At 31.7% G+C, this 11,563-nt stretch overlaps 1 protein-coding gene across 1 annotated transcript; it reads left to right on the top strand.

The window, feature by feature from the left end:
- The first annotated feature begins 1,035 nt into the window (after positions 1-1,035).
- On the top strand, positions 1,036-3,160 carry LOC11421272 (UDP-glucuronate 4-epimerase 3). Its single transcript, XM_003605090.4, has one exon. The coding sequence runs from the start codon at positions 1,309-1,311 to the stop codon at positions 2,629-2,631; it is 1,323 nt and encodes a 440-aa protein (XP_003605138.1). The 5' UTR covers positions 1,036-1,308; the 3' UTR covers positions 2,632-3,160.
- The last annotated feature ends 8,403 nt before the right edge of the window (positions 3,161-11,563 follow it).

Here is an 11,563-nt window from a genome sequence, read left to right as displayed (position 1 = left end):
TAAGCTATTAAAATATTTGGACCCAACAACGTGCAATTAATTTTCTTCCAAAATAACTAAGGTTTTTAATGAAAGTAAAAACCTATTTAGTGAATCTAGCCATATTTGTATCATTTCAAGTCAACTTTCTAGGCTATATAATGTTTAATTTGGTAATATAATAAGTCTCATTTGTCAACTTTGGGATGTATCTATTTACCTCTTAAAAGGAGTAATTTTTAGCATGACTTGCACCCAAATTAGTAAAAAAAGAAGTTATTTCTAGTTTGACTATCTAAATTCTTTGAATTTAAGGGTTACCAATACATACTTTTTAATTGGTGTAAAAATAGGGAGTCCATATATAGCAAATAAAAAAGCTTCAAAATCTCATCCATTGCATTGCACATTCAATAAACCAACCATTATGTTCTTTAATTCTGAAACTTGAAAACACATCCACCTCCCAATTAAAAAGGAGAGAACTTTCCTCCATACAACAATATCCTTAAACAAAGTATCTACATTAAAATATTTTATTAAAAAAAAGCCTACTAAATTTAAGGATCTCCAACCAATCAATTTAGCATATAGCATATTTTAGAAGTAGATGAAAAAGTAGACATCTTTTACCACCCATCCACTTGTATTGGTTTTCTTGAATGAGACACCTTTTTGTTCTTTCTAACAACACAAATCCAAATCTTAATTCATTGAATTAACCTTTGAATCCAAGTTTCCTCCTTATTCATTCACATGTTCTCTAAAACTTTCTACCTCTCACACTCTTAATCCAATTTTGTTCTTCAAAGTTCAAAACCATTTTTTTTTAATCCGTGAAATTATTAAAAACTAAAAAACCATAAAACCAAAAGTGTGCCCACCACCACTTCCAACCCATTCATTCCTACAAGAAAAATAAGATTCCCAAAAAAGAAACCTAAAAAAAAATTCAAAAAAGAAAAAGAAAGCCAACTCACCCAACTCAAAAGAAAAGAAAAAAAAAAAAAACCTCATTTTTTTTCCTTGTTATAATTTTAATATTTTTTGGTTCTTTCTATCACTTTCTTCAATCTCAGAAACAAAGAAAGAAAGAAACACATCACCATTTAGAACCATTAACCCAATTTCTTCAATAGAAACCCTAATTTCTCAAATTTGAGGGAACCTAAAGAATTTTCTCAGAATTTTCAATCGGCATCGAAATTCATAGTAATCGAGGTAGAGAAATCGTGGGTATCTTTCAAAATCTGAAATTTCTCTCTCAATTTTTCTGGGTCAGTGAAAAAAATTAATTTTACCGAGAAAATCTGAGATTTTCCCGAGAAAATGTCTCAGCTGAAGCAAATGTCGCACGCTGATAACAGTGCTCCGTCGACACCGGGAAAGTTCAAGATGGAGAAAGCTTCTTACTTCAACCGTGTACGGTGGCACGCTTCTCCGGCAAAGCTTTGTCTTTGGAGTTTTGTTTTCTCAGCTGCGATCTTGATCTTCTTTTTCCGTTCTCCGGCGAGTTCTCCTCTTCCGGCGGACCCTTCACGGCGATCATTGAGGAGTCCTTCCAACTGGGGTGGTCCCGTTTGGGAGAAACGTGTCCGTTCCTCCGCTAGAGTCCGGTCACGGAATGGATTCTCCGTTCTTGTGACCGGAGCTGCTGGTTTCGTCGGAACACATGTCTCCGCGGCGCTTAAGCGTCGCGGAGATGGTGTTCTTGGGATTGATAATTTCAATGACTATTATGACCCTTCTTTGAAGCGTGCAAGACAAGCACTTTTGGAACGTACTGGTGTTTTCATTGTTGAAGGTGATATCAATGATGCTGCTTTGTTAAGGAAGCTTTTTGAGGTTGTTCCTTTTACTCATGTCATGCATTTGGCTGCTCAAGCTGGTGTGAGGTATGCTATGGAGAATCCTGGTTCTTATGTTCATAGTAACATTGCTGGTTTTGTTAATTTGCTTGAGGTTTGTAAAAGTGTTAATCCTCAACCTTCAATTGTTTGGGCTAGTTCTAGTTCTGTTTATGGATTGAATACTAAGGTTCCTTTTTCTGAAAGAGATAGAACTGATCAACCTGCTAGTTTGTATGCCGCTACTAAGAAAGCCGGTGAAGAAATCGCACATACTTATAATCATATCTATGGTCTTTCTTTAACTGGTTTGAGGTTTTTCACTGTTTATGGTCCTTGGGGTAGGCCTGATATGGCTTACTTCTTTTTCACTAGAGATATTTTGAAGGGGAAGACTATTCCTATTTTTGAGGCGGCGAATCATGGCACCGTTGCGAGGGATTTTACTTATATTGATGATATTGTGAGGGGGTGTTTAGGTGCTTTGGATACTGCTGAGAAGAGTACTGGAAGTGGTGGGAAGAAGAGGGGGCCGGCACAGTTGAGGGTTTTCAATTTGGGGAATACCTCGCCTGTTCCTGTTAGTGATCTTGTGGGTATTTTGGAGAGGCTGTTGAAGACTAAGGCGAAGAGGAATATTATGAAGTTGCCGAGGAATGGGGATGTGCAGTTTACTCATGCGAATATTAGTTATGCGCAGAGAGAGCTTGGTTATAAGCCGGTGACGGATCTGCAGGCTGGTTTGAAGAAATTTGTGAGGTGGTATCTGAATTACTATTCTTCTGGGAAGAAAGCTGTTGAGTGATGATGGATTCTTTTTTTATATAGGATCTTTGAATTCTTGTTCATTATGATTCTTGTGATTGTTCCCTTAGCATTTTCTCTGCCCGTATTGCTTGAATCGCCATGTTTCACACTTTGTCAAAGATGTACCTTATTAGGGAGGAACCTTTGTTTCCTGCACTGAGGAAGTTTTGTTGTTGTTGGAGACTGGAGATTATTCGCCCGGGCACCCTATTTTCCAGTGCCAAAGAAAACAAGATATATCATCATATTCTCTTTTATTCTTTTTTTTATCCTCCTCCTGAATGTAATTGTTGTAGTTTTAGAAATGTAGCATTCATGACTGATAGAGAGCATATGCTGATTGGTGGCAGTGTATAATTGTTAAGGAAAATGAGTAAAATCATCATACAATAGTTTGATTTCCAGTTTTCGGACTGAATGAATCAATAAGACATGTATTTTATTTGCATATGTAATTTTTCAGCTATAATTGGACTCCTGTATTAATAATTACGTGCACAATTCTATTACTATCCATGTTGCTATCACTAATGTTTTGGAATCGGTTCTGTGGCACCAGGCTCCCTTTCCCCCTGGAACAGCCGGCTTGCATGCAGGTATGTTTTGTCCGTAGAAAAATCTTGAGAGTAACTGCATGTAGTTGTTTCCGTTATTAGATTAGTACTTCTTAAGTGTATAAAAGTCGAAGGATTTGTTAAGAAGTGTTGTCGGCTTGATTTTGAGTTTTGTTGCTTTATGGCCATTTGATAGGATCAGTTTTTTAAATAATTTTAGGAATCAACTTGCAATTTCATAGCTCTTTGGTCTCTTTTTATTTTGATGTTCTTAATTCATTTTCATATATAGTTTTTCTTTTTGGCTTGTATCACCTATGATCTCTGTTAAGGACATTCTTATCTTATGCATTAATTTAAGAACTTTTGCAATCTATTCCAAGTATAAGTTTTGTTGTTTCTAAATTGTACATTTAATATTTGTAACTTTCTTTCCATTTCCTTCATGTATGATTTCCATATTTGGCTGGTTTTTATATGGAATTATTTACTTTTGGAATTGACATTTGCAAAGAGACGCTGCTTCCAAGCATTCACTGTTTAACTGGATTCTGAAAGTTACCTGAGTTTGTATGTTTCTATTTATGTATAGTGAATCTTCCATTTATATGTATAATATGAGGATATTTGTTTTGGTTTATTACTTTATTGAATGTCATTCTTATAGGTAAGAAATTTAGCATATTTGGTAATCATGATATATTGAATTTCTCTAGTTGAAACTTATCTGTAGTCAATTACTTGTACCGTATGATAGATAAATTGATTGCAAACTAAGCAAATTGAGCTATGTAATTATTAATCTTGCCTTAGGTATTTATTAAGCAAATGGATGCTTCTTGAAAGTATTGCCTTAGTTTGTTATATACACTTACCATATTAATATTAAATGTGTTTTTTTTTTTTTTAGGAAGTTAAATGTGTTATATTGTTGAATTTAATTTAGCAATAACTTAATTGTCAAGTTTCTGCTTAGTAAAGAAAGTTATGGTCTAGACCAAAAAAAAAAAAAGAAAGTTATGGTAATAGAGAAGCTCATTCTTACACTAATATGTTGGCTTAAATGTAGTTTCTGTCCCCATGTTTTGCCAAAATTGCAATTTTGGTCATTTTATTTCTAATTGCGCAATTTTGATCCCTTATTTCAACAATCCATGATTTTGATTATCGAATTTAATGACGTGACAATAATAAATTGTTTACTTGTAGCCCTTTGTATCAATTTAATTGATTTCCTTTTTGCTCTGTATACTTGGTAACAACTCAACTATGACCCTATTTTTGATGACTACCAACATTTATGCCCTTCATTTTCATGTCAGGTAGCCTAATATATTGACGCATCATCAAATTTGATGGTCAAAATCATAGATTGGTAAAAGTAGAACAAATTAATTGGAGGATCAAAATTGTACAGTTAGAAATAGAAGGACCAAAATTGCGATTTTATCAAAATGTGAGTATTAAAATTGAATATAATCCTTATACATATGTGGGTGTTCTGAATTAACAAGACCATGAACTACAGTCACATTCATTTTCTGAATCAGCCGCAAATTTTCTGAACAAGGTATTGCATCAAATTCTGAAACACATGCACCTCTGTTACATGTGAATGTGATACAGTGATACTAGTCCAACTATAATGGGTTGGTATATTTTTAATAATTAACTCAACCAACCACCTTGAAGCAAATTGCTACCATTACTGGTGAAGCTTTAATTATGATACTACATGTGATGGTTACCCAATGCCGTTCCTAACACGACCATGTGGACATTATGGATTCAGTTAAAAATTACATTTCAATTTTATTTTATTTGTTAGTGTAGCATATGTGGACAAAGAAATTCTAAAATTATTGGTATAATGAGAAGGGGGTGTCATCTTCATTGAAGATAATATGATGAACATATCACATCAATCAATGTTTTAAAATTTTAACCAGATATGGAATTGAATAGATTTCTAGATTATGACTCAATTGCTTTAAGTTGTTTGAATCAAAACAAAATCACAATTGAACCCACTTAAGTATGTAGTTTCAGATTCATCTGTGTACAAGTATTTGTTGAAAGTTGTATTTTCCTTAAATGAATCTTAATATGGTTCTTGGGGATAACTAGGGTTAAAATAAGGAGATGTGTGCACATAGTTATTGAAGTGAAAAATCAATATATCTATCCCAACTGAGCCAAATATCTATCCCAACTCCACCAAAGGTAGTTTTACTTACATCACCGAATATATTTGAATGTTTAAAACTGAGCCAATCCTAAATAGAAAAACTGTAAACGGCACTAACCCAAACTAAAGCTGCAAAAAACTGCATTTGATTCAGATGTATTTGGATAATTTTCTTATTCAACCGTATGATTTGGTTCAGATTGCAGTTTTTATTTTACCAACCAAATTAAATTGTAACATAAGATAAACATTAATTAAACATATGTCACATAGACCAATATTCATAGAAACTCAATGAAAATTTTTATAAAATGACAAATTTTTTCTCTTTGTTAAGTCTCTTCTTTGTTTTTTTCTCATTAAATTCTACTTAAACTTTTAGAGAAAGATAAAATCTTAGTCTTGCATTTCTTACCGAATATGATTACCTTTTGTCTTTATCTTTAATTTGGGTCTATGTTGTTGTAAACATTGCTGGTTGAAAATGAAATTGAAATATGGGATGAAATTTAAAACATTGCTGAAAATTTGTTGTGTTTTAGCTTTTTAACTTGATTTTAATGTTGTAAACAAAAAATTGTATTTTCGAGAGAGAAAAAACCGCACCAACCGATCCAACCTAAACTACATCGGTTTGGTTTGAATCAGATATTATTTTAAAAGTAATCCGAACCAAACCAAACTGCATACATTTTTATCTTACAATTCAGATAATTTTTAGTCTCAAAATCGAAGTGTACCGCACCGCGAACACCCCTACTTTTACGTGCATATTAGAAAGTGCGAAAAGCATTCTTTGTTGTTTGATGCTCTCTTTCGATCAATGATCATGATCATAAATGATAGATGCTCTTTTACCCTTTTACTCTTTCGGGGGATGGGGGGATGTGTCAGAGTTTGATTGAGCTTCTATATGAGTCTACAAGTTTAACGTGTGTAGTAGCCCCACTTGAAACATGCAAATAGGTCCTTCTTAATAGTCAAATTCTTCTGCATTTATGAATGTGCTTTTTTATATGAATGATTGAAGTTGAAGACTTAAAAGTCTGGGAAATCAAAACAGCCAATGGGGTGAAAGTTTAAGTTATAACCAAGAATAGCTGCTCGAAGAAAGAAAGATAGGAAAATAATCATGAATTGGAATTTATGGAATGTGTAGTTATAGTTAGTTAAATTCTGAATTATTTACCATGCTTATGATATACTCCCTTTCGATCATTATTATAAGCAAAAATCAACTTTTTAAATTCATTCAATAAATAATTTATGTATATTGTTATGAGAGTTTTTTTTTCTTCTTCTTTTGGATAAGCATTGTAAGAACTTATATAACAAAATACTAGTAGTATTGATGTGGGAGACATAAAATTCCAATAACTTTGTTAGATCCACATTGGATTGTGTTTCAACTTTAAATTGTACCTACTCCATAGGGGACCAAAACAAAAACAAAAACATATTTATAGATATTATGTTCTTTTCACTATGAATGAACACAATTTCTTTAGTACACTAACTCACTTAGTTGAAAAGGTGGTGTTGAACAGAACTGTGGTTCAAATATAAAAGTTTATTTATGAATATTTTAAAAAGTGTTTTTTGTGACTAAACTATATATTTTTTTTTAAGGGCATGTGACTAAACTGTTTAAAAAGTTGAATAAGACATTTGTCAAAAAAAATAAAAAAAGTTGAATAAGACATATATAATTAGTGGATTTAATCAAATGGATTTCGCATAGTGAAAATATATTATGCCCGTGAGGAAATCCTCATAAATAATAATAAAAAATAGAGAGAAGTATATTCTTGTTTTTTTTTTTTTTTTACAGAAGTTTATTCTTTGTTTTATTAAAACTGAAAAAAAAAAATTGAACTAATCTATAACAATATATAAAAAGAATAGATTTCTTTTGAAATGCATTTTTTCTTTTTAATTTTACTCTTTCATTTAAATATTTTTTTGTTGACAAAAATAAAACGATATTTATTCGTTCAAATAAGGAGATGTGTGCACATAAAAGGAGATGTGCACATAGTTGCTACTCCAATATGAATTTGAATTCTTCTAGTTATTGAAATGTGAAATCAATATATCTATCCCATCGATTTCTATAAGATGATTCACATTCTAAGTTAACTAAAGATAGTTTTACTTACATTACAAAATATACTTTTACATATATCTTAGAATATAATAAATTGTCGATCAGATTGGATGGTTGAGATCTATAACTGCGTAAATATGCGAAAAACATTCTCCAAATATTGTATTGTTTGATGTTCTCTACGATCAATGATCATTCATGATCATAAATGATAGATGCTCTCTTGCTCTTTTACTCTTGGAGGGTTGTCAGAGTTTGATTGAGCTTATATATGAAAGGCAGTAAGTCTACAAGTTTAATGTGTGTAGTAGCCCCACATGCAAATTGGTCCTTCTTAATAGTTAATGTTCTTCTTCATTTAAGAATATGCTTTTCTATATGTATGATTGAAGTTGAGGACTAAAAAGGTCTTGGAAATCAAAACAGTTTCTTGCATAACAATCTACACAAGTTAAAAAGAAATTCATGAACATTTTAAGTTATAACCAGGAATAGCTGCTCGAAGAAAGAAAGAAATATTAAGAGCTTTATTAATAAAGTTAAAGTTGTTTGCTAAACGGTTATTATTTTAACCAACTTAAAATATATTTTTAGTTTTTTTAATTGGAAATAATTTAGTTCTCTTAATTAGAAATAATATTATTTCTAATTAAAATAAATAAAATAGTAGTTAATAAAATATATAAGCAATCACCTCTTGAATGATCCAATATTGGAAGTTTTAGCCAAAACCACCAAATAAAGAGCTATTGCCAACACCACTCAACCCATAAACCCCGATGATGAGTGAACTAGGGTGTTTTAGAGCCTTGATGCCAACAATACATCGTCAGATGAGGAAAATGATACAACATCCTCTTGACAAAAAGGATGGTAACCGACCTAGAGCTCTTGCCAACACCAGTCAACCCATAAACCTCGATGATGTGTGAACTAGGGTGTTTTAGAGCGTTGATACCAACAATACATCGTCAAATGAGGAAAATGATACAACATCCTCTTGACGAAAAGGATAGTAACCGGCCCAGAGGTCGAATATTCCACATTGCAGTTTTTCGGTAACATCTAAAGAAATTTTGGCGGTTATTCCACTTAATCGATGACGGTGGTAAATCAAGTTAGGGAAGTCCCAGCGATAGCACACAACTTTGGAGTGGTTTGGATCATTGTGCAACATGTTAACTCGTTAATGACTTATTCACTTCTTCCAGCCAAATTTTCTTCGCCATTTGACTTTGCTTCTTCAATGGAATGCTTGATTCTTTCTCTTGCAACCTCCAGATCTTTTAAATCTTTAGATATCTTCATGAAATTACATTTGTAAAGAAGCACATATCTTGCTTGTCTCAGACTATGATCAACGACTAACTCAACTAATTTTGAACCAACTATAGTAATATTATCCATTATACTGGGTTTGAGTGAAGCTTGCTGAAATTCAAAACAAAAAATAGAATGATAAACATGATAACACTTTGGTTGCTGAAATAAAGTATTGATCAAATTCTAAATCCAAATGAGTGAATCAGCTTAACTTAAAAATCGTTAGTGTTTTAGAGACTAAATCCAAATTTTATCATAAATACGTTAACATAAAATCAAAATAATTTGTACTTGCATGAAATGTAAATAACAAATAAAATAAAATTTGACAAGCTATTTAGGTACCATTTGGCGTGACTTTTTTCAATGTTAAAAATTACTTTACAATTGAAACAAATATTAAGAGCTTTGCCAATAAAGTTAAAGTTGTTTGCCAAACTGTTATTTAACCAACTTAAAATATGTTTTTTTTTTGTTGTTTGATGAAATGACACGCACGCACGCGTTCGCACACATAAGTTTTTTTTAATTGAAAATAATTTAGTTCTCTTACTTAAAAATAATTAAGAGAACTAAATTATTTCTAAATAAAACAAATTAAACACTAGTTAATAAAATATATAAGCAATCACCTCTTGAATGATTCAATATTGGAAGTTTTGGACAAAACCACCAAATAAAGAGCTCTTGCCAACACCACTCAACCCATAAACCCCGATGATGTGTGAACTAGGGTGTTTTAGAGCCTTGATGCCAACAATACATTGTCAGATGAGGAAAATGATACAACATCCTCTTGACGAAAAGGATGGTAACCGACCCAGAGGTCAAATATTCCACATTGCAGTTTTTTCGGTAACATCTAAAAAAATTTTGGCAGCTATTCGACTTAATTGATGACGGTGGTAAATCAAGTTAAGGAAGTCCCAGCGATAGCACCCAACTTTGGAGTGGTTTGGATCGTTGTGCAACATGTTAACTTCGCTAATGACTTATTCACTTATTCCAACCAATTTCGATGTCATTTTCAAATTCTTCGCCATTTGACTTTTCTTCTTCAATGGAATGCTTGACTCTTTTTCTTGCAGCCTATAGGTCTTTTAAATCTTTAGATAGCTTCATGAAATTACATTTGTTAAGAGGCATATATCTTGCTTGTCTCAGACTAAGATCAACAGCTAACTCAACTAATTTTGAACCAACTGAAGTAACATTATCTATTATACCGGGTTTGAGTGAAGTTTGTTGAAATTCAAAACAAGAAATAGAATGATAAATATGATAACAATTTGGTTTTCGAAATAAAATATTGATCAAATTCTGAATCCAAATGAGTAAATCAGCAGCTTAACTTAACTTAAAAATCGTTGGTGTTTTAGAGACTAAATCCAAATTTAATCCTAAACTTAATCAATATGTTAACAAAAAATCAAAATAATTTGTACTTACATGAAATGTAAATAACAAAAAAAAAAAATTGACAAGCTATTTGGGTATTTGACATGACTTCTTTCAATGTTAAAAACTACTTTACAATTGAAACAAATAATAAAAGTTTATCAATAAAGTTAAAGATATTTGCTATTTTAACCAACTTAAATATATTTTTTGTTGTCTGAAGAAATGACACATACGTGTGCACACGCACGCACGCGTTTGCGCATATATATATATGACCAAACAATTATTTAATAATCATTTCTTCGTTTCCCCTAAAAAAAAATCATTAATTGATTGTGCTTTTGATTTTGCACAAATTTCACTACTGATAAACTAATTTCAATATTTTAGTTTTCACACACAAAACATAAGTATTTATGTAGACACCATAAAACACCTATAACTGTGTTAGATCCACGTGACATTGTGCGTTTCAACTTTTAATTATACTTTCGACCAAAAAGAAAGTTTTTAGATAAAGTTTTTGTTCTTTTCAGTTTTCACTATGAAGGAATGAACATCATTTCTTTAGTACACTGACTACTAGCTTATATTTGAAAAAGTTTATGTTGTAATACATGATCGTGGAAGTAAATCAACCCTCCATGTAACTTTGTTAGGGTAGTTGAGGTGGGTGGAACAGAAGTCTAGCTCAAATAAAAAAAAAAAGTTTACTATACATATTTTTAAAAGTTGAATAAGACATATGGCCTAAGTAATAAAATATATAGATATTGATGGAGTTAGCGTAGTGGAAATATATGAAGTCCATAACACAAGAAAATGTGTATGAGATACTCTTATTAGAGAATATATGTAAATTCCATCCGAACGAAAGAAAAAAAATTAGTACGTGAACATTTTTGATTCAAGGATAAGTACTTGAATATAATTTAGGCTAAATATAATTTAAATAGAGCATTAATACCGCAATATTCTTTTAGGGGATTACCACGATCTTATTTTTGAGGGAAAATACCACGATCTTAGAAGTTACACCAACAAAAGATGAATATTCTAAAGGCAAAAATACACTCGGTATCCCCACCTTAATTTTAAATAATGATGATATTGTCTTTTATCTTTTTAGTTTCATGTTATTTTTGTATTTTTTTAAGAAATTAAATTATACCATCCAAATTGACACTAGAGAGAATCGAACTTAAGACTTCGAGGAGGAGCACACTCCCAGGTCTCAAGCCGATGCCAACAGACCAACTCAAGTGGGTTATTTTTGTCATTTTAAGTCATTTGCATATGAATTTTCAGGTATCAAATGAGTAGTCATAGATTTGAATACTTAAGAGTATATAGTGAA

The sequence above is a fragment of the Medicago truncatula genome, chromosome 4, assembly GCF_003473485.1.
Source record: "Medicago truncatula cultivar Jemalong A17 chromosome 4, MtrunA17r5.0-ANR, whole genome shotgun sequence".
Classification (NCBI taxonomy): domain Eukaryota; kingdom Viridiplantae; phylum Streptophyta; class Magnoliopsida; order Fabales; family Fabaceae; genus Medicago; species Medicago truncatula.
Note: the sequence above shows the minus strand (reverse complement) of the source record. Positions and strands in the feature narration are given on the sequence as shown.

Excerpts from the sequence above, each read along its gene's own strand:
- LOC11421272 (XM_003605090.4), top strand. The coding sequence starts at position 1,309 with ATGTCTCAGCTGAAGCAAATGTCGCACGCTGATAACAGTGCTCCGTCG.